Source organism: Lycorma delicatula, chromosome 4 (assembly GCF_047948215.1).
Source record: "Lycorma delicatula isolate Av1 chromosome 4, ASM4794821v1, whole genome shotgun sequence".
Classification (NCBI taxonomy): domain Eukaryota; kingdom Metazoa; phylum Arthropoda; class Insecta; order Hemiptera; family Fulgoridae; genus Lycorma; species Lycorma delicatula.
The window spans coordinates 36253392-36279087 of record NC_134458.1 but is presented as its reverse complement, the minus strand read 5'-3'; the positions used below and the strand labels follow the sequence as shown (position 1 = coordinate 36279087).

Sequence of the window (25696 nt, the reverse complement as noted above, 5' to 3'; positions counted from 1 at the left end):
ATAAATAAAAAAAAGCTATTTAGTTGATACATAATATAACAAAATATGTTCACAAAAAGCTATGCTTGTGGAGTTCATGCATAATACTACCTGAAAATAAGAATGGTAGTTACAAAAAAACTAAACCTGATAGAAGAATTCTGATTTCATATTTGTAATTAGCATGAAAAATACTATAAGAATCAGTTATTCACTCTCATTTAACAAAATCATTGTTGACCAGTGTAATTATTTGAAATGAATTGAACTCATTTTTCTTTTTTTTTCACTACATAACTTTATCAACAGTGTTAAAAAACTGCATTCTTTATTTATCAGGATTGTTTCTGATTTCTTCCTTGTTCTTATTGGCAATTTTTTTTACAATGAATGCACTTCATCTTCTAAAGATATTAACACATTAAATTACTTAAAACACATCATTTTTTAATTTAAAATACTGCAGTATATTTTTTAATATAAAAAAAAAAAAAAAAAAAAAAAAATACTCTCTGTTTATAAATTTGGTACTTTGGTTCAGAGTAAAATAAATTAAAAACATTCAACGATATTCTTTATGCCTTAAGTTGTACCCTTATCATTTGTATACAAATGTCTTTGTTTCACTAAAAATAGTGTTGAATACTAAAATAAAACCTGAACATTTTTTATTTGTCGAGACACCATACACGAATACAGTGCGTGTAACTCAACCCCCATTTTTTCATATAATTTTTTATACATTATAACAATGTAAAAGATTGTTAATAATCTTACCACCATATTGTGGATTATTTAAAAATTTAAATTCAATTAGGAATACAATGTAATTTAATAAGTAATCAATAGCTCAGTTTACAACATTTTTCATTCATTATTTTAGCTATGCAAATAATGCATAGAACACAAAATAATTTGACTGTGTTTGTACGCTAAACACTACATATCTGTTAATAAATAAAACAGCATGTAACTTAATTTTTATAATTAATAACATACATGATGTAATGATAAACATACTTTATAGATCAGTTAGTCAAATGTTCCTATATATAATAGTATTCCACAAAATTTAAGTATACTTGTAAATTTAACTAATCTTAGCTATTTGGGTCTAATGCTCTTAAATGTAATTTTTAATACATAATAAAAAAATCAACACCGGATCACTATAACAAGAGCGTAACAATGTTTTTACAAGCTATTTACATAACAAATGAAACTCATTATTTAGAAGAGTTTTTTATTACTGAATCTATCATTACAATGACTGATAACAGTACAACAGAAAAACAATGAAAGAACTGATGACAATCTAACTGATAAAGTAAAGCGAATAATGTTTCATTAATACGACAAATTAAACACATTTCTTACATACATCTGTATAACTTCGGTATATCTATACAAGCAGAAATAAATTCACCGAGGATACTGATGAACCCCAAAACCTAATCCAAGTCCTCTGTGTGTATGCGTAGCTACTCTTGCCACTTCATATTGCATCTCCATAGAGTTAAACATTTCTTCTTGTTTTTTTATCAAATCACTACCATTATCGACACTACCACCTTCACCTGTAATAAAAATTCAGATTCAGTTTACAAAATGTAGAATTAAAAATAATAATATAACACTTAATCACATGATTTACCTCGACTGAATGTCTAGCTTAACATCTTAACATCTTAGCTTAACATCTGTCTACTGACAGATCAAGAGAACCAAGACCATCTGAAACAAGCATGTAGTGTACTGTTCTAACCAAATAAATCCGCTTTCATTAAACAAGTTATTAAAAATTATTAGGCTATTATTAATACAAGTATATGTTGTTAACAGCTTTTTATTATAAGAAGGAAATATTACTAAGTTATCAAGTAACTAACAAAATGACAGCAAAGGAATTATGAACATATGAACAAAGAACAAACTTAATTAGTAAAGTGTACAGAGATTGCATTACATACTCCATTTTTGATGATGTTCATTCCTTTCTAATTTATCAAAACACTAAAGAATTTATACTAATTAATTTCTTTTACTTTTTTTTAGCATATTTATCATTTTACTTAAAATATACTGAAAAATCTCCTATTCCAATTACTGTTCTTTAGACAATCTGCTAATCTCTATGTTTATTAAAAAAGATAAAATATCTTAAAACTTAAAAAGATAGATTTTTACATCAGACACTCTCATTCACGCAATATGTTGTTTCTGAATCAAATTTGCTAGTTACTTCAGCTGATATTATGAGAAGAAAGAACACTAATAAGAAATTTATCAATTTTATCTTTTAAAAGATCATCTTTTTCAATAATAATTGTTCTCAATTTTTTACTTGTTCACATATATCCCTAAATCCATACTCTCAAAAACAGATGATCCTTAGCTTTTTTGTTTCAAACACTGAAAAGACAAATCAAATGTTATATTTAACATAACATTTGCTTTTAGCTTTTGCTATGAGAAGTTGGCATGATTAAAGTCACATATATACAGAAGTAATCTAAGTAGTTTGTAATGAACTTGCAATAACGTATCAATATGGAAAGAACAACTTTTCTTTTTGTTCATGTTTTATAATGAGTAAGTGAAATCCCTCAACTTCCTGAATTTCAGGTCTAAACAGATAATTTTTATTAATAAATAAAAATGGTAACAGAATACTGTGTTACCATCTCTGGTTTAATGGAATACTTAGATGCACCTTATTTCCTTTCAATGAGTAATAAAGGACATTATCCATTACTACTCATGATAAGTTAGGCGATCGTTCCCCTATTATGTAAAATTTTCACATTCATTCAGTCATGGTAGTTTCTGCTTTACATGCTGATGAATAGAGCAATAGGCTGTGTTTATTGATAATGCCAAAGATTTCTAAGCTTTATCAACATTTTTATATGAAAAATTGTAATCTATCCCATCCGTAAGTTGTACATCCTTTTTATTCCTGTGCTTTTAGTATGGAATGTAAGTATCTCTATCACCAATGTACAATACGAGTTTAAAATTTTTCTCTTACTTTAAGCTTTCTTCCATTTAAAACCCATTTTTTCTAATATTTTTCTTAATGTATCAAAAGGTAGTTAATTTCCTTTCAGACAGTGAACAATTTTGGGCACATAGGAACTCTTTTTTGAGTTAATTAAAAGTCTTGAACTGTATTTCTAATGACTAGGTCAAAGTTGTCTACCTGAGCAGTGGTTGAAGAAGTATGGAATCTGCTTTTTCCTGGACTGGCAAGATGTGAATCCTCTGTTTGACTTAGTGTTCCAGTCTCATTGTTAAAATAGTGCGTTCATTTATACCAAGATAGTTTGAAGCCTGGGAATTCTTTACTAAACATTTAATTATAAAGCACTAGGTTCAACTTTTTTAACACACTTTTAAAAAATCTTCTGAACGATTTCCTAGCTTCATAGTGAACTGTTTTGATTTTAATAAGTTTAAGTGATAGTAAAATTAATCCAAACAAAATTTTTAAAACTGTAAAAAAATAAACAAACAAAAGGCAAATAATTCAAAAGCTGTAAAATGATTAAAATGGATGAACAGAACACAGTACTGAATAAAATTGCGAGTAATGTTAAAAAAATATTACAGTGCTCAAGGTCAACTAGTTCCCTGTACTCCTCTGCTTTGCCTTCTTGCAGTCTGTAATGGGTACACAGTTGGAAACATCCACATGCCACACAATTCTACGAATGGAGAAGGTTGTTCTTTAAGAACACCTCCTTTTGGATGGTTTTTTAATTTCTGGAGGAAACACAATTTTGTTGCAAAATATATTTGAGCTGGTCAACACAAAATCATTGTCAGTATGTGATGCTTTCATCCAGATAAATATGTCCCAAAGGACTGTACCCTTTCTCAATATCCATACTTCTTGATTTATTTATATATATTTCTTGATTTTTTCCACATTTTGGATTCCTTGGATGAAGGCTGGGCCATCCTATAACCACAAGGATGCCAGGACCACTAAAGCCAGCCAGTGCATCTGGTACCTGACTTAAAAGGGCTGCATGTGGATTGACTCAACAACTTTGTTACCTGTCTGCACACAAGTGTGAGGCACAAGCCCAATCAGGTAGAGAGGTCTACAAACCCCCTCCTAAAATATGAGATACAGTAATCTAAGGGTAACTTGTAACTGATCTTTTTTTTTTACATAATCTGCATTTTAAGGGGATATTTATAAACCAAAAAATCTAAATAATCCTTAATGTGTAACTCATAAACTTTGTCTCTGGTAAAACAGATGAGAATTTATGATTGAAAACAGGACTGAAAAGACATCCTAGGTGGATAAATCCAATTAGTCTATCCAGTAATTAAATTCAGTCTACCCAAGGATAGATACCCAAAATATTAATGATCTACTTACCAGAGCCCTGTTTAATTCCCATCAACCTTTTGAATTTTGCAGTCAGTTTGCCATCTTGATCCTGTGAAAACCTGGCTCCCTGCCAAAGGCTGGCTGGCCCTGTTGCTGATCCAGTACTTGATCCTGTCCCTGTATTACTTGGTTCTTTACCAATACCAGTTTGGATGTTAACCTATAAGCATATTAAAAAAAAAATAATTCTTGTAGTCTTAGAAATATAAAAAAAATGAGACAATACATAAATAGAAACATCAGTTCCATAGAAACATGACACTACTGTCTACATGTTCTTAAGGTTTTATTAATCAATTACTTTATTTAAAGTGAAGGTTTAAGTTTTAAGATGACAAAAACTATAATCTGAATAGCAATGTTCATTTCTGTTTTGTCATTATCATATAGCAGTCTTACATCACATATCATATATAGTCTTACATCATGCAGTCTGTAGTTCAAACTTAAACCATTTTAACTGATTTTCCCATTATTTCATAGGATCTCTCCTTCTTGAACTGCTAAATGGTCTTGTCATTCTTTTACATAAACATACAATTTCCTTAATTTAACAGTGTTAAATATGCTTGGCATCTTACACCGTCCTCCCTTATGTCGCTGTTCCTTTTCTTATACATTACAGATATTCAGGAAATGATCTAAAGTCAAATGTTTACTATTTCTTTCTCCCTTCTTCTTCATACATTAAAACTGCAGTTGCCAGGAATTGTCATTTGGAAATAGCTGTACTGTTTATTAACCTTTATATTACTAAACAAAATATCAATAAACAACAATTGAATTTTACTAAATGAAATTAAGAATTAAAAATAATTGATAAATCATCCCTCAGACATACTGAGAGTTTACATTAAACTGAAACTTATCCATTCTTAAAAGAAAGTCTATTTCTTTAAAAAGATATGACAAAAAATATGTTTTTGAACATACGAGGGATATCTCTAAAATAAAGACCGCTGGAAAATTTCTCCCCTTAAGGATAGCGAACCTTTGTCGTTCATGGCCATGCTAGTAATGTACATACTGCATTGTTGTCTGCAAGTTGTCGCATGGTAGTATCTTTGATTACGTGTGAGTTATTAAGCTACAAGATGGAAAATCAATGTTGCCACCGACTGTGAAATACGTGGAGTCCTGTATTTTAAAACTTCAAAACATTAAGGCGGCTGAAATTCATATGCAGCTGGTTGCTGTGTAATGAAAGAAACATCCAAAAATGGTGTGGAAGGTTTAGAAATAACAGAATTAATATGCATGATGAAGACGTTCTGGGAGGCCCTCGATAATCACTGAGAACTTGTTGAAATGCATTGATGATGAAATCAGAAAAGATCATCGCTCATCGATTTCCAATCTTCTTTTTCCTGATGATTCAACAGCTGTAATCGGTCGCATTGTTCATGACCATTTATTAGGCTTCAGAAATGTTGGGTGCCGTACGTTTTAATGGAATGTCACAAAAAAATCCAATGGGATCTGCTTTGGAATTTTTTATGCGCTATACAGAAAAAGGTGATGAGTTCCTTAATTCAACTGTTATTGGTGATGAAACATGAATTTCGTATTACACGCCAGAGAGAAAATGGCAGTCAAGTGAATGGTGAATGGACTTAGCTCCTTCTGATTATCATTTGTTTGAGAAATTGAAAGAATTTTTGAGTGGAAAGCAATTCGCAGGTGATGATGAACTTAAAAATGCTGTTAATCAGTGACTAATGGTCTGGTGGCAGAATACGACGAGAACATATTGAAGCTGGTGTATTGCTACGATAAATATCTCAATTCATGTGGCGATTATGTAGAGAAATAGTATAAAGTACACAGTTTAAGATAAATAAAAAATATTTACAAAGTTTCCAGAATAAATTTTGATACAATGAAAAGGTCTTTACTTTAGAGATAACTTCTCGTGCTTTTCTCAGTGTAAAAAGACTGCCCATGTTACATATCTACACATATCAAAATTGTAAATAATGAGCCTTAGTTATTTTAAACCCCCCACAAATATCAATTACTGATGATCATTCTTTTATTCTTTATAGAGAAAAAAACTGTGATACCATATTCAGATGCTACTATGGGTCATATAACAATATGGCATCACCTTCTATCACAAAATATACATGAGTATCAGGTTAATTCAGATTTGTTCTATATATATTTGAATTCATTTAAGTCAGCAGATTGCTATATTGTTTTCCATATGTAAATCAGAAAATTTTGATGCATTCTAGAATGTGTAAACATTATTTTTTTTCAACTCTTCCTTTTTATACATATATTTTTGTTGTTTTATATCAATAAAATAAAGCTATTGTTAAAAATTAGTTGTTACATGTCTGTTTATAATTTTTCAATTTTTATCCCTATTAGCTGAAAAGATTTTTTGCAGCAAGGTTTATTTTTTAAAAATAATTATTTGGCTAATAATAAAAAAATTATGTTTTTAAAAATATATTACTATTTAGTTTTTCGAACATGGCTCTGTTTGGTATAATAACTATTATATTTTACTTTAAAAACAGCTTACCAAATTCCAATTTGATTTCCTTGAGCGCTTTCGTTCTTCAAGAGGAGTATAATTATGATTAACAAATATCAAATTATAATCTTACATAATTAAACATTATATATATATATATATATATATATGTATATAGTTGGTCATTTTGTTAAAATCTGTCAACAGTTAAACATCTAAGTAATAGACGTTTCTCAATTGTTACCACAATTAGATAGATTAGAATATAAGTAGATAATTGAGAAAATATTACAATACAGATGTAGTCACTTAGACTTAAAACTTTAACTATTGATGAATTTTAACAAAATGACAATCAATTGTTTATATATATATATATATATATATATATATATATATATATATATAATTTAATTCTGTAAGATTATAATATTATATATGTTAATCATAATTATACTCCTTTTGAAGATGGCAGAATAGCTGAAAGACGCTCAAGGAAATCAAATTGGAATTTGGTAAGCCGTTTTTAGTTTTATATATATAACTATATTTTTACACTAGGAAATAATTGGAAAATGTAAATGCTATCTTTAATAATACTTCTAGACAAAAAAATCTTCATTCTACAGGTCGGTTAATACCAGTGATGCATATGCATCAACAGGTAAAATAAAAATTTCATTGGAAAAACAAAAAGAATGGATTTTAGATATGTCTATTACGAGGGTTTTTTTTTCAAGGTCCAATCGGTCGCGAAATAAAAACCTATGTAAAAGTTGGATGAACCTTTGTGCATATGAGTTGTGCAGCATCTCTAGTATGGCCTTCAATCACGCCGCGTCACTTTGTTTAGTTCTGAACACGCAGCTAGCACGTAAACATGTCTATAACAATAGCATCTCCCACCAAGTGTGAAGTGCGTGCGGTAATTCGATTTCTTCAGGCTGAGGGGTGTAATGCAGCTGAAATTCATAGACGAATAAGTAATGTGTATGGTGAAACTTCAATGAGTGACAGCAAAGTGCGACAATGGTGCAGGAACTTTAAATGTTCATGTGTTCATGATGCAGGCGGTCAGGGAAGGAAGTGAGTGTCAACCGATGATCTCGTTGAGCGAGTGGATTAGGCAATTCGAGAAAATCATCGGTTCACAATTTCTGTATCGAGTGATTCGTTTCTTGAAATTTCAAGGTCAGCTCTCTACACCATTGTGAGTGAAAGACTTTAGCATCGCAAACTGAGTGCGAGATGGGTTCCCAAGAACCTGTCCGACAATCACAAAACAATGAGAATGGACGCCTCCCTAATGTTTCTCCAGCGCTACCACAATGAAGGAGAAGACTTTTTGAACAAAATTGTCACAGGGGATGAGACATGGGTCCATTTCAAAACTGAAGAAACAAAAGAACAATCCAAACAGTGGATGAATTCTCATTCTCCTAGTAAACCAAAGAAGTTCAAATGAACCTTCTCCAACAGAAAGTGTATGGATACTGTGTTCTGGGACCAGAATGAAGTTCTCTTGGTGGAATTCATGGAATGTGGCACGACCATCACTGCAGCCTCATACTGCGTGACTCTTCAACGTCTGCGAAGGGCAATTCAGAATAAGCAGAGAGGAATGTTGTCATCAGGCATTGTCTTTCTCCATGACAATGCTCGGCCGCACACTGCAGCTGTAACAAAGAAGCTCCTGCAGCATTTTCGTTGGGAAGTGTTTGATCACCCACCATATAGCCCGGACTGGGCTCCATCTGATTTTCACCTCTTTGCTCACATGAAACGCTGGCTAGGAGGACAACATTTCGGCACAGACATTGAGCTGCAGACCAGCGTAGAAACATGGCTGAAAACACAGGTGGCTCCGTTCTATGACGAGGGTATTGGAAAATTGGTGCCACGCTACGACAAATGTCTAAATCGGAGTGGGCGACTATGTAGAGAAATAGCGTCACTATGTAAGTACTTGTTACAAATAAAAAATCTTTTAATTTCACTGTGGTTTTAATCTTGTGACCTTGAAAAAAAAATAACCCTTGTACATTCTGAAAAGTGCTGGTTTAAAAATATTATGTATAATTTTCAAAATGCCATTTTCAAAGACTATACGGTAGACCAGATTCCAAATTTTATTCAAATATCTGGAAAGCACAAATGCCCATTACAAAAGGTGATCTAAAGAAAAAGGTGAAGGGCTATAAAATGTTATTTGCTAGTTAAAAAAATTCTATTCTATCCAAACCAGATTCATAGCTACATACACCTTCACAATTAGAAAGCCAGCTCTCTACACAAAGCTATCTTACCAATGAAATAACTTCTTATGAAAATTTAATTTTTTAATTACAGTTCACAGGAATGAAATCATTATTTACAAATTCAAAGCACCGACTAAACTACCAGCTATAGACACAATATAATGACTGCTTAAATAGATAAAAATCTACATTTTACTAACAACTACATACCAAGAGATGGCAATATATCAAATAGTAATACCTGTTTTTGGGCACCACCCCAAAGAAGTTTACGCTTTTGCATCTGTTCAGCATATTTTGTTGGGTTGACTGCAATTGGATTATAATAACTTGGTAAAGAGATGCCAGTTGTATTTTTTACTTTAGCAATTTGCTCTTCCATTGACTTTTGCAGTGCCATTTGTGGTGTCATGTTTCCTCCATCAGGTACTTTCAGTTCTATTCCCAGTTTTTCAAGTACTATTAAAAAGGGATTAAAATTACTAAATTTAAATTTATTATTAAGCACTAAAGTAAAGAAGACTACAAAATATTTGTTATTAGTAAACTTCTATCTTAACTGCTACTTTTAGCTAACACTGATCAATTATGAGGTGCAGTTCAAAAGTAGGGGCTGATGAATTATAAATATCGATTAGCAACAGTGATTGGTTCACACATGCGCAGTAGCTTTAAGCGGTCTGTTGGGCAAGTAGCTGCCATACTGTAGTCAGTTCATTGTTGTTTGCCTCTGTGAGACAGTGAGTTAAAATGAGCATGGTAATAACAAATCCCACCAGTTGTAAAGTTCGATCAGTGATTACATTTCTGAACGCAAGAGGACATCATAATGCTGTTGAAATTCACTGCCTAATGTGTGAAATATATGGACCTACCACAATGAATGAGGGAAAAGTGAGGCGATGGTGTAGTCAGTTCAAGGAAGGCCATTCATGTGTTCATGATGAACAGAGAAAAAGCAAGTCTAGTTCCAGACTGACCACCTCATTGAACAAGTAAATGCAAAAGTGAAAGAAAATAATTGCTTTGTGCTAAAAATGTTGACAAGCACTTATAAAGATCTCAGAATGACATCTGCATGTGTTTTACTCAACTGCTTTAACCACAAGGAAGACAAAGTTTTTCCCCATATTATTGCTGGTGACAAAATGTGGATGATTTTGGACGTCAATGCTGAGACAAAACAACAATCCATGCAGTGGCGTCAATCTGGTTCACCTAAACCAAAAATATACAAACAAGCCCAGTCTCGAAGGAATATCATGGAAACTCTATTCTGGGACCAAAAGAGTGTGCTTTTAACTGATATCAAGGAACCTGAAACACCCATAACATCACTAGTCTACTGTGAAATAATTTCTAAACTGCAATTTGCCATTCAAAACCAAAGATGGAGAATGGTGAGATCAGAAATTGTTCTTCTTCACAATAACATATGTCCACAAATGGCTGCATGCATAACAGAAACAATTTAAAAAATTCAGATGGGAGATTTTTTATCATCTCCCTTATGGTCCTGATCTTGCAGTCAGTGACTACCATCTCTTTATATACCTCAAAAACTGGCTTGTATCTCAACAACTTGAGGGAATTGAGAAGTTGAAGATCTCGGTGCAAAAGTGGCTATAATTCCAGGCGGTGGAATTTTATGCAGCAAGTTTGAAGAAGCTTGTTTCATCATATCAAAAGTGTTTGTAGCGAAAAGTGAATATGTAGAAAAATAAAGTAAATATGTGCTATTGTTAAGTATTTGAAACCATTAATAAATTTTTAATTTTTTCAAGTGATCTCATTTAGTTACCAATTGACCCTTACTTTTGAACTGCACCTCATATAAAACAGGTAAAATTTTTCAGAAAAAATTTCATTGCAATCATTTCAACTAACATTTTAAATTATTCTAAAAATAAACACAAACTGTAAAATCAAAGTGATTTTAAGAATGAAGGGTAGATGACAGTTTCCAAGGAGCAGCAACCAAATTGTATGAAAGGACAAATCAACCTGTCTATACTTGATATGTGATTTATACACCTATATTATATTACTACACACTGTATTATAATATACATCTTTACTAATAATACATATATATATATATATATATATACACACACACACACCTATGTTCATTCCTGATGATGTGATCTATATACTGAATAATTATGTAACAATCCAAAAAAAAACTTATTTATTGAACTTTACAAGCATGATCTATTTTTTTTTATCAATATAAGTATTTTTCTTTAAAAAAATTTGAAAAAACAATGAATTTATTTTTCCAGTAACTTTATAACAGTCAGTCAGTCATCTTCTTTATCATTTGCTCTTCTAAAAAACTATCAGCCTTAATAAAATTCATTATAGAAAAATATTTTCTTTCACAACTTTTAGATATTTCATAAACACTGCAAATAATCAATTTCACTTTGAGTAGAATAAGCCAATTGGAATTTTTACATGATAGAATGGCTTTCTAATGGAATGCAAGCCTTATGAAAATTTTGTTGAAACATTACAATTAAAAATATTATTTAGAATACATAAAAATAATATATTTTATTTATTCTAAATACATAAAATAAACCCCTGTTAACTTAATATTTCAGTAAGAATTAAAATAAACTAAAATCAGTATACTATTTTGTATGAGAAGACTGGTGTTTTACATTCATACTCTCTCCCCCTCCCCTCACCAACACACTCTATATATATATATATATATATATATATATATATATATATATATATAGAGAGAGAGAGAGAGAGAGAGAGAGAGTGCTTTCAGGCATAAGCCCATCTTCAGTAATGATTTAAAAAAATTATTTTTTCTCTTTTCACATTAACATTTTTTATAAGTTTTTTGGCTAGCTAGTCCACATGGATTTCTATTTTGTTTAAATTATTTATTTTATTTTGTTTTTGTCATTGATTTTACTTTTAACTTTTAATTTAATTTTAGTAAATAACTTCATATTTATATATATGCAATTTTTAATTATAATTTAAATTAAAAAAAGAACCTTCTGAATTTAAAAATGTTTAGTTTTATTTTTGTTTTGATTTTAATTTGAAAAAAGGATCTTTTAACAATTTTAAATCTTAAGTATAGTACAAAATGATTTTTAATTTCAATCTTAATATGTAATTTGATAAAAATGATGTAAAAGTTATATGAAGCAACTGATGTGTGAAACTTGTGAAAGCGCTCTTGCATGAATTATGAAATACGGTAGGTATCGTCCTATTTTATTTTATTTATTAATTCTGTACTTAGGTTGATCGAACTAAAATAATATATATATATATATACATATATGTATATATATTTAAAAGCACTACACTGACTCACTATGACATTAATAAAAAAAACTAAACTTCTATTTCAAAAGAACTCCAACAAAATACATATGAAATAAATGTTACAACATTCAAATCTAAGTAAAATTAACATTTAGATGGTCTACCTTGAAGACAGAAAGAATGTGCAAAAGCAGATTTTATTTATTCTAGGTTTAGAAATAAGACGAGCCACCACATGCCATATCAGAAAAAGTGGGCATCAAGAGGTAAAAAAAGCTTTATTCACCAAAATAATCAAGTTGCTAATTAATAAATAACAATTTGTATAATTTTTCAATTTTTATTTACATCTATTTCATAATGTAAGGCTAATATTCTTAGGTGTGTAATAAGAAATACTTTTGTAATTTTAAAATAAGATTAATGTATAAATACATTACACAAATTTTATTTGTTCAAATAATAATGAAATGTGGTTCAACCTTGGCAAAAACAAATGTGATAAAACTACTAACTTTCTAAACATATGACTATACATTTCCAGAAGACCTTCTTAAAGCTTTCACTCAGCTTTTCATCAGTAGTACTGTAGTTAAAATTGATGGCATTACAAATAACACCTAAAATGGTACAGATGGAATGAAAGGCCAACAAATTCATTTGGAAGCAATTTCCACAATCCAAAAAAGTAAGTCATTTCATTACATTGGTTTTTTTCATAAATTTTATAATTTTTTAAGCATAACGTACTAGTTAACTTGCTTTGTCTTTTGCTGTCATAAGATGAACGAGACTTCTCTCTACTACGAGAACGGTTCCTTCCTCTGATATCACGCTCTCTGAAAAAGCAGAATAAATCTCAATAACTCCTACTCAATCAGTTAAACATTAATTACACAAATTTTAACACTTCAAAAAATATTTCCAAAATACTTGAGGTATATAGTAAATTGAAAAAAGAATACTTTACCATAATCATAAAAGTATTTGCACCAGCATGCAGAACATTTATTTATCTTTAAATTATTTAAACAGGATTTATATATATGAATTATTTATATAAAAAAATTAAACAATGTTTGGTTATTGTAAAGACTATAACACACTAACTACTCTAGCACTGTGATTAATGAATAAAAAACCAAAGCATCACATCCTGTGTAGACAAAAAAAAGCTGACAAAATACCACAAAGTTGGTTCATGCATCATGTCCTATAATAAATCATGTAGTTATTTGCAAAATTTAACTAGATTAAAGAATCTATAAACAAAAAATTTTAATAAAAAGATTATTGAATAACTACATCACTAATACTGAAGCTGGGAAAGAATATGTTGAAAGAAATTGTTTTTAATATCTATCAGACAGTTTAAAATCACTCTTACTACACAGTATGATTCTACTTTAAACCACTGAACCATAATGTTGGGTGTATTTTTGTTTGATAACATTGCAATAACTTAAGTAAATATTGGCTAATTTAAGTGCAATTAATTTCGAAAACATTAAAAACAAAATGATAAAATTTAAATGTATGGTTTCCTAAATACTTAATATTTATATAAATAGTGAAACTTGCAAGTTTTCCCATTTACTGTAAGACTGAATTGAGGTTGAAAAATTATCTTTCAAGAGAACAAAAAATTTCCTTAAAAAAGGAGTCCACATAAGTCTTTTAGCTTAATTGCACCGCATGATGCAAATTTTAAAAATACATACCTGTAAATCACTCTTGATACTTTTCTGAATTAATTCATTATAAAATACAGTGGAGTATATAAAAGATAACAGTATATGATGTGGTCATATACGGGTAAAATATATTTTTTTATTTAACTCATTACGAACAATAATTAACTTGAACAGATTGGAAAAAGGGATATATTAATTCTGAATTGTTGCCATTTACGCTAAGAATTAAGGGAATTAATTTTGAAAAGTTTCACTGAAATTTTAATTAAATGTTTATAATACTATATGAGATATTCCTTGTATATTTTAATTATTTCTAAACACTTTAAAAAAAAATCTGTTGTTTATCTACTGCAAGTTTACCTTAATGAATGAATGTAAACCATAAAAAAGCAATATTAAAATGTAATTTTTATGCATTAAAAAAAATACAAAGGAACCAATAATTCAGTTATGAAATTAGCTTTGCATTGTTATAACAAGTTTGATTGACAACAGTTTTGATATATTCAACTAAGCTGTTTAAACTCATGTAGATCTGAAATTAATGAAGGGGTATATTTTATCATTGAATAATTATCAATAAAAACATAAATAATTTTACTAACCTTGACATGGAATGATGGCTTCTATGTGAGTAATGTTTTGAACTATGATGTCTATCAGTCGTTGGGCTGCGTGATCTATGTCTATCATGTGTGTGGGATCTAAAAATAAAAATCAATATATATATCCATGGGAATCAAAACCTAGTAAAATTTAAAAAAATTATAGTAAAAATAAATTTTTCATGGATCCCTTTAACACAATTAGATTAGAAAATATTTTAAATGATGACTGCCACCATTTTATCTGCCCCGATTTTTTATGAGAAAAATAAATTTAGTTTTAAAAATTAAAATAAACTATATATTATCAGCAAAATATTACGGACTTTACTTATGTAAAGGTAAATAATATACCTGTGTAAAAGATTTTGTTAGGTTTTCTAGCTCAGACAATCCTGCAATCTACATATGCATTACAAAAGAAAAGAGAAGCTTACTGTCAAACATAATCAATAAATGGTGTAAGTATACACAATTCATACTATAAAATGAATATATTCTCTTAAAACACATATAAGTAAGATTTAAGTAAATTATTATTTAGATGAACATAAGGAAATAAAAATGTAAAAGTCTCTTCGAATGTACCTTCATACCTGTTAAACAGCACCTTGCTATGAAATGTAAATTTTATTGCTTCTGAGGTTATTCTTTCTTGGTGCCTGAAATGAAATGATACTGTAAAACTAAGATTTTTGTCCTTCAGTCATTTGATTGGTTTAATGTACTTCTCTATCACTTTCTATTTGTACCATTCTCTTTACTTGAAAGTATGTCTTCAGTTATCTATTTTACATACTAACTATGTCTTCCTTCACTGTTTTTATCCTTTAAACTTCTTTTCAGAACTAAATTCACTAACTCTGGATGCCTTAATACATGGTCCGACAGTCTTGTACTTCTTTTTCAAAATTCAACCACAAATAACCCTTGTCACCAATTTGCCTCAAAACCTCTTCACTTTGAGCTCTATCAACCCACCTAATTTTCAGTATTCTTCTGTGACACTATCTCAAGAGCCTAACTTTTGTTTTTTCTTGTTCCCCTAATGTCTACGTTCACTGCCATAACGCACTACAATCTACACAAATATTTAAAAGAATCTACTAATAATTACTAAATCTGTTCGATAATGGTAGATTTATTTTCTGTATCAAAAATTTCCCAGCTCAGGTGCCCAAATTTGTTTTTGAGATTTTCTTTACATTAACCATCCTTTGTAATTTTACATATGTAAATATTACAGATATGGCTGATTTAAAATTTCTTATGTAAGTAATATATAAATCAAATCTTTCTGAAATTGAATTAAATATTTGCTTTTGTTTTGAAAGAAATAACGAAAAATTAAAATATTTGTATAACAAAATTCCTTTTTAATTATTATTACTGAAAAATTTTTTTTTAATATGTTCAGAAAAAAACGAAATATGTTTTATGCTATTTCGTTGAGTACATTTTTAAATAAAATATTTGCCATATTTTTAAATTTTCAGTTGTGTTAAAAAAATACTGTAAACTTTTCTCTTCATTTTAAACAAAGAGTTATTTTTAAAACTATATTAGGCAGATAGGAACTATCACATGAAGTTATTTATGCCTGCAAACACCATAAGTCCAAAAACTTGGGCTGATATATGGAAGTTGGTAATACAATAAAAATGCATGTTATAAATAAACTGCTTCAAAAAGACAAAAAAAATTCTACAATTTAAATAAATGAAAATAATCAAAACATTAATGGAAATTAGTCATTTTATTATAATAATAAATTAGTGTTCACTTATAATAGAAATAACAACAAAATAATTAAGAACTTACAATTGCATCATAAGTAGGCAGGAAAAAATAATACATAAAAAGTAAATTTAAAAAAAATTAACTGCCATCTCATTTACAAATATTTATTGAGATACATTTTCTCAAGTTTATATTACATTTAATAAGTAGTTTAGCATCTTTAGTAGAACAATGCTTTCCTAAAAGTGAGGTCCTGAGCATTAGGATATATATATTGTAATTACTGGTCATTCTTGTTCTACAGTTGTGATGTAAAAAAAATAAATAAAGAAAAAGTTCTGCATTTTTATAAATAAATTACAACAGAGATTTTTCATAAGCGAATCATCCTGACAAAAAAAACTACAATCCGTAACTGAATTAATAATATGAAAATTATCAACAAATTTACAACTCCCATACCTTTCTCTACTTCGAGAACGATGTCTTTTCCTGTCTCTATCTTTAATTCGCCCTTGTCTATCTCTATATTTTGATGCTTCCATATCATCTTCTTCACTATCAGCTTCCTCACTATCCAGACCACTATATAAAAAATAGGCCAAAAAACATTATTATATGGATTTTTAAATATTGTAATGTGTAAATGAAACAATTCTTTCACTGTTAAATTATATAAAACTTTGAATTATTTAATTATTGAGGTGATTAGATGAGAAATATTAATTTAAGTACATTCATAGTAGTAAACCAATAAAAATAAAATAAAACAATGTGAAAAATATTCAGTCAATAATATTGATTTCAATAATTTAAAGTAGCTTCTGTCATAAATCAAATAATTCCTCTGTCATATGTGAATTAAAGTTACAAATAATGAACAATTATTACTGCTATTTTTATTCAACAATGATGATCATATATTTTATACCATCAAAATAATATTTTTTTTTTAAATAAAAAGAAAAACATTTATATTCTAAAATATTAGTTCAAGATCATATATTAAAATTATCTATGATACAGTTTTGGTCTAGGAATTTTATATTCATCTCTAAAACAATGTTTTTCAACCTCTTGATGCTCATGAAGTGCTAATGATATTTTTTTTATCTTAATTTCCCATAGTAAAGAAATTAATTGTCAGCAGACACACATACATATGTATATACACACATACACACACAACGTTTTTATTAAAGAAAAAATTGAAAAAAAAATCATAATGTAATTAATTACAAAAGAATGAGCAGATTGATGTAACCTTGTGCCTGATGTCTTATTAGCCATTTTTCATGCTCCTTCCATTCCTGGGAACTAGTGGCTCTTCACAGCATAGTGGTTGAAAAACAGTGCTTGAAAACATAAATGAGTATTTAATGATGTTAAAAAAATTAAAATAGTTTTAAATGCACTAAATTAAAAACTTTGTTTATGAAAGTTCAGAAAAAAATTAAATTAACACACATTGTATTATAAAAACATGAATAAACCAGAAATAGTTAGCACGAATAACACAGACAATAGAAACAATATTTTAAGTAAAATCTAGCAAAAATAATAAATTGATCCAATAATAAATACACCTGAAAGAAAAGCTGAAAGGTAACTTAATAATACTCCAGATCCTATCGACTAAATTCGACTAATAAGTAGCTTAGTACTATAGTACTATAATACTATAGTACTATAATAAGTAGCTTAGTACTATCGACTAAATAAGTAGCTTTGCCTACATGCTTCAGACCATACTGCAGATCTCGGTGCCCTGCTCCAAGAACTGTTGATTATTATTAAGAAAAAACTGTACAAGGACAACTTTATTCCAAAATTTAATTATAATAATTTTCATAATGAACATCAATAACAAAATAAAACCATTAATTAAGAAAACAATCCATAAACAGTAAAAAAATGTTCATTTAAAGAAGGGCAATGTTATACTAGAATTTCATAAAGTGGGCTTCAACTTTAGACAAATGCGGTTTTTTAAAAATTTTTATCATTTTCTTTTAAGTGTACTGTGAAATAAAATACAAGCATTAAATGACTATTATTACAGAAAGATTGTAAAGCAAGCACCCATTCCAAATTTCACTAATTTTTTTTTTTAATTTTTACATCTTAAGATTTTTTCAAGATTTACACTAAAACAAGGATTCTAAAAAGAGAGAAAATATTAAAAGGTGGAAGTTTCATCAAGAAATTGGTAGAGAAGTGAAGAAAAAAATCAGAAAAATATAATCCAGTAATAGGTTAAAATAAAAGTTTCCATCAGCATCCTTCATTACAATCATGTCAGTGTTTTTAAACATATTGATAGGAACAGACAAGATAAAAAAATATGTAAGTGACAAAAACTGCAAATGTATTATATCATAAAAAATTAACTCTAATGTACTCTAATACTATAGTTTCATTGTATTAGCATCATAAAATCCTGTTTATTTGGATTCGGCATAATTGGGTAAATATCGGTTACAGATAAAATAAAAACTAGTATTTGTAGCTGGCCTGCATGAAAAAACACATAAATTCTGTATACAGTATTAAAACACATAATGTTTGATATGAAACTGAATACATCTACTCCACTAAGTTACAGAGAGAAGTTTCTATTATAGATTTTAGGAGTAGGAGGCCGTCATCTAGGAAATGGACAATCCCACAGGCAGATTTGCTAATACCGAGTCACTTTATTAAGTCCTGTCATCATATTGGCTACGATGATAAAATCTGTCATTGACATATTTCCTGGTTCTAAAAAGTAACCAAAAGATATCATTCAAAATTAAAAGTTCTTTTACAGTCATGGTGTCATAAAGTACATTATCAAAAGGTTCTGCTAAAACCATTAAATGCTATGGAAGTACATCAAGCAAAAATATTTAGAAAAACATAACTAAGTATACTATACAATGAGATAAAAATGTTTTCATTTTAGACTGATAATATGTATCTATTCAAAATTCCTTATTTCGATGAAAGATTATTTCCTTTTTAAGGGAAATTATATACATTAGTGTCTTCTTTTTTTTTTTTTAACTTACTATGAATAAAGTTTTTAAATTAACCAACCCAACTCATATAAAATGTTTCATAGTCAGAGTTAAACTGCAGTGCAATTAATCCAGAATCTAATACTTATTACAAAGAATTAACACTTCTCTAAATAAAAGCAAGAAAAATAAGACTAAAAATCAATAAAATAAAAAAAGACAAAAAAAGGCAAAAAAAAAAAACAAAAGGCAATAAAATAAGACTAAAATCAATTTACAACCACTTATAAATCATTTTTATTCTAGTTAATAATAAAGGAAAAATTACCTTAAATCTTTTGATGAAGTCTTTGTATGTAGTGATTTTTGGTGCAGTTGTTTTTTACAGCTATCTAATTTATTGTCATAGTATCTGTCACTTGAATGAGATTTAGATTCTGAACTAGATTTATCACTTTTTGCCTGTAAATTAAAAAAATTTAAATATAAATTGGTAAAATACCACCTAACTTATCTCTTCTTACAAAATAATAATAATAATACATATCACATGGAAAATAATTTTATAAATCCTTATATCTAAACTCATGAACACATTATTGGTCTATGAAATAACCAGATACAAGTGATGTTTTAATAATAAAATGTAATTAAAAACAGAAATAAAATGTTTATAAAAGATCTTAAAACAGGTTCAACTCAAAAAATGGAGTTTTTTATTCATAACATTGAAAACTAACTAAAAAAATGATTTAGAAGTTCTTTAAGCCACCAATACTTTCTTTCTTAACAAATTTAGATTTAGTAAAATTTTTGATGACTTTAAGTAATTCCTTTTCATGGTAATATCCTCTTTTGAGCAACAATTTTCTATTACTAATGTGTCATTACCCACTTAAATATTAAATCATTTAATACAGTCCTTAAACTTATTTCTCTCTCTTGCTACCCTAGATCAAGTTTAATTTATAACTTCTTTAAAGTTAGTACTGTTTTCTCAGTCAAGTGAAAACTGTATACGTTTCTCCAAATGGCTGAATTAAAACTGCTAAACATTACTATGAATTTCTCTCTCTTGTAACTTTTACATGAAGTATTGAAACTCGACAGTCCCCCTTTATCTGAAAATATCCCATTAGTTTCCTTTATGTAAGCTTTTGCATTGACAGATACACAGATCTCTTTACTGTAACAAGGATGAATTTGCTGCAATGGAAAAAGAAAATTGACATCTGATTTTTTATTTTTGCTGAGAATTGCTTCTTCTACAATAAATTTTTGCACACTGTATATAATTTCTTTGCTTTGGCCATGCATTTTTTTAATATTTTAGTTCACTAAAAGTAAAATTTCTAGATTCATGGAAGATGAAAAATGCTACTAGATTTATTCAAAGATAATATAACAACACTGTAAGTATCGTGTAAGAAATTATGGAAAACTTTTAAAAAATATTCAAAAAAAAAAAAATTAAATGAACAGAAAAGTCATTAAAGACTCCATTTTGATTAGGGCACAAATAATTTTAATAAACTCTGGGTCAGCTCTCAACTAATAGAACAATGACTTAACTGATACCTAATTCATAATAAAATAGAAATATATTACAGCTTATTTAATAGTGATTCATATTCATATAGCCATGTTCTGGAACTGTAGATAACCATCTACTGAGTAAGATAATAAGAATGATTAACATAATAATAATTTTAAATAAATAATATGCTGATGACATCAATGTAACATTTAATTTGTATGTTACAACAATGTTTTTAAAACTTTTCTAGCCCCACTACACAGTCGCCACTCTGTCACAGCACCTATTGACATCTTATAATGGGAGACTTGTAATAAAACCAGGGAATCAAACATCTAATTTGTTGTCATTAGCATTCGCATAGGGCTAAAGAACCCAAAGAAACATTTTACTTGAGACTGAAAAGTCTCTAGACTTTTTAAGATCAACTGAAGTAAATTGATAACATTAATCTACGATGAATATACATAAAAAAAGAATCAGAACATTAAAAATAAATAAATATGTAGGTCATCCAGAAAGTAAGAATCATTTGCGTATTGCATGCGATGCCCAAATTTGTTGAGATTTGTGCAAACTCACAACAATGGGTCAAAGCCAGTGGATCTAAGTTGTTCTGCTGGTGCTGCATGAAATTTCATAACTGTACTATGACATGGGAATGACTTCGTGTTTTTATAACGAATAAAAAAATTGAAAGTCTCGCCAACTGTGAGATAAGATTGGTCATATGTTTTTTGAATCTGCAAATTGTTCGTCCTATGGGAATTCATTGTCAAATTACTATATATTTATATATGGTGACAATGTCATTTACCAGCTTACACAGATAACTGTGTAATCTGTTAAGTCATTAAACTGTATGTGGTGAAAGTGTAATGAACGAAGAAAAAATAAGGAATTTGTGTCTTTTATTTACAGCAGGGAGAACATCTTTTCATCACAAGCAACACTAAGGATGTCCTCCCTACTCTCATCTCTGAACTGAAAGAGCAAAATCATAGATATCTTAAAGAGAACCACATTACACAAATTTAATGATAAATTTCTGAACCTAGTGATTATAGTTTCTTGGTAGGAACTGCTATCAAAGTAATGATAATGTCAAGAGAGCTGTTCCACGAGTGGCTTAATGGACTGGCAACAGACTAGTTTGACAATGGCAAATAAAAACTAGTACCATGATTTGATAAATGCTTGAAATTAGGAGGTGATTATATGGAAAAATAGCTTAAAAAATGTAAATTATGATACCTATATTAAAGTTTAAAAAAATACAATAAACTTATTATAATGCAAAAACAGTTTTTACTTTCTGGAAAATCCTTGTGTGTGTGTGTGTGTGTGTGTGTGTGTGTGTGTATGTATATATGTGTATATATATATATATATATATATATATATATATATATACAGAGAGGGAGAGGTCCTTACTTGAGTAAGAGGCATAAGTACATTCATATTAAAAATTTTTAGACACAATACGAAATATATGTATTTTCTCAGTTACAGTATATGTAAAATCTAAAGATGAATCCTCCTTACCAGCTGCCTCTACTGGGCTCCTCTACACCACTACTATAAACCGACGTGTAGAACACATGCTCCTGATTGTCATAAAATTAAGAACTCCAAATGATATTGTTTGTATTTATTATTATTATTTTTATTCTTTTATTATTGTTTATTCTACCATATTCATTTATTTTTGCTATTATTTATTTATTTAAATTTGTTGTTTTAATTATTATTTATTTATTTGAGCTGCTATGTAAATTATTTTGTGTAAAATCATTTTACATTCTGCATTTATAAAATATAGTATGAATTAACATTTTAATTAATTAAATTAATTTTCTGTTTATTACAGTATGAACTTAATATCTCTGTAGTAATCATAATTTGTTTTATAACAATTATAATTATATTACTTTTACTCACATTTCTTTAACACTTTATTGACGTATTTTTTGTACAATTTAATGTTTTTATTTTGTAGTTTTGTAGGCCTACAAAGCTCAAAAGAATATTAGTTATTGGTGTGCACATGCTATTGAGAAATAATTTTCATAAGTAACTACGCCATATCAAAGAAAATCATAACATTATAGCCTATAATAAATAAACAACTCATTTCAAATACTTTTGTATTATCTCATTGTAACTTTATTTATAGCAAAACCTTAGTTTAACATACTTTCAAGAAATAAATAAATAAATTACTTCATATACATCTTGAACAAAATATTAGGCATAATAATTTTATTTGTAATAAAAAATTACCAGAACATATTTCTTTACTATAACAGTAACATCATAATTAGATATGATGCAAGTCATTGCAAATTAATTGATGTGACTTTTGAAATACACTACTTTGGCTGCTGGTGTGAGAAGTCATTGAGTGATGATAACAGCAGTACAGAGGATGCCATAGTGTAGTATAGACCCGCCTTTAGATATTACATACACTAAAGAATAGCACTGCAATTAGAATTTAATAAACAAACATAAAAATAAACACAAACTGTCAAAACCCAATAAGGATGTGTCCAATGATATAGATTTTATTTAGCATACTATCTTAATTATTAAAAATAAAATAAAAAATAAATAACATATATATTATGATTTTTCTTATTATTAGCAAATAGACTTAGAAAGAGATATTTATTATAGAAATTTCACTGACAGAACAACAAAGATAACAATCTTTAAAATACTTTACACAAAAAAAATCAGTTTTATTTATATAATAAAAGGAAATAGTACAGAACCTAGGATGATTAATTTTGATCCATCTCACTTATATGTCAATAAAAATTTGCCATCCCAACATTGTATAATATTTTTTTTTTTAATTTGAATATCAAATTTTTAAAAATTAATATAATTCTTAAATAAATAATATTATTTATTTAAACACAATTTATACATAAATTTAAAAAAAAAAGTAATAAAAGAAAACTCTACTAGCATAAATAAATTACACCTAAGTACCTTTTAATTAAACGACAATTCATTAACTAATTTTATTTATTTTAATAAATAATAGGTTATTAATAATAATCTTATTACCAAGGACTGTTATAGAATGAAAATAAAAATAGGTTGTTGCTAACTTTTAGAATGACTGCTATTCTTAAATATAAGTATGTTAAATCTTTTTAACAGTTAATACAACCAAATAAAATACATATATTTCATCTTAAAAATAACTAAATTGAAAAGATGTGTTACACATTTAATATATTTAATTCTAATGTCATGGGTTATGATTAATTTTAGCCATTGTACATTCAAAATAATGATGGAAAATTACAAAATTGTACTGCAAAAATTAATAAAAGTTTAACAAAATTATAATAACTGTACGATGACACAACTTAATAAAATTCACTAAAGGGGTTAAATGCTCATAGTGGTGTTCATCATGGGCCCAGACAATCAGAATTCACAGAAAAATCTCAACAAAATTAATAATAATGCAGATAAGTTATGGTAATACATAATTCCCGGAGATATCTGTACAGCTTGTTTAGTCAGAACTCATAGATAGCTCTTCCTTTCTCCACGAAATAATGTATACATATAGCTATGATACAGAGTGGGGCGAAACATAAACAATAGATTAAAATTTTTATAAGTTCAATAACTTGATTTATAACAATTGATGCACATGCGTGTATGTGAGGACTTCTCTCCATTTCTGATTTGTAGGGCTTCAGTAGTTGTTATTAATAAATATAATAAATCAATGAATATAAAAACATTTAACAAAATCTTTTATATATATATATATATATATATATTTTTTTTATTTTTTTTTTTTTTAATTATATAAAAAATAAAATAACTATACACTTCAAATAAGTAAACTGAAAAATAATTCACAATATAAAAATAACCTGTTTATTTTTATAAAGTTTTTCCCTTAATGATGAAAAATCATTGTCTCTTGATGAACAACATGAATCTGAAGAACTGAAACCTGAAGATTTATCACCTTCTCCAGCAGCTTCCTCAGTGCCAATTTCACCACTAAATGGATCACGACTAACACGATCAGTAACAATCTGAGGTTTACTGTTCACTGATGAGGATGAATCCTGAAAGATAACATTCCAGATATTTATTAAAGCTCTTTAATTATTTACTTTATCTCAAACAATAAGCAAATAATAATTACTAGCAACATTAAACAAAGCGTTCTATTTCTTTATAGCATAGTAGCATTTTAACAGTAGTAATATAATTAACAATTCAAAGAATAATTAAAAACTAAAATTTAATAGAAATATAATTTCTATTTAATAAACTAAATATTTTATATTTATTCTATTTGACAGAAACATAATTTCTATTAAGTTCAAAGAATATAATAGAGATTATACTTTAAAGAATAAAATAAAAATATAATTAACACAGGTTAGGTCTGTTTCACAAGTTGGCTACTGGCCTACTTTGAGAAGACTTTTCCCCCTAACCTGGATTAATGTTTTTCAAAATTTTAAATGAAAACATGTTTTAAATTAATTCTTAATGTTTTTTACATTTTACTAAAAAAATAATTAAGATTTTAGTGTGTCCTTTTCTGCACAGGTTGTACAAGGGTAAATTAAATTCTGTTTTCATATTTTTGGAACCTGCCCATACCAAATCTAGACATTGTCAAGAGTTGGTGA

At 28.2% G+C, this 25696-nt stretch overlaps 1 protein-coding gene across 3 annotated transcripts in view; it reads right to left on the bottom strand.

Annotated features, from left to right (window-relative positions):
- Positions 1–947: 947 nt before the first annotated feature.
- Positions 948–25696, bottom strand: part of LOC142322831 (uncharacterized) — a 34537-nt gene continuing 9788 nt past the window's right edge. For 2 of the 3 annotated variants that reach the window (XM_075361903.1, XM_075361901.1), the window contains exons 3-10: positions 24920–25120; positions 19803–19936; positions 16938–17060; positions 14736–14834; positions 13184–13272; positions 9372–9589; positions 4376–4547; positions 948–1556 (exon numbers count right to left, since the gene is read on the bottom strand). In XM_075361903.1, coding sequence (XP_075218018.1) covers positions 1402–1556; positions 4376–4547; positions 9372–9589; positions 13184–13272; positions 14736–14834; positions 16938–17060; positions 19803–19936; positions 24920–25120 — 1191 coding nt within the window. In that variant the 3' untranslated portion in view covers positions 948–1401. The remainder of the gene's footprint in view (positions 1557–4375; positions 4548–9371; positions 9590–13183; positions 13273–14735; positions 14835–16937; positions 17061–19802; positions 19937–24919; positions 25121–25696) is intronic. The other variant, XM_075361902.1, reaches the window with a different exon arrangement.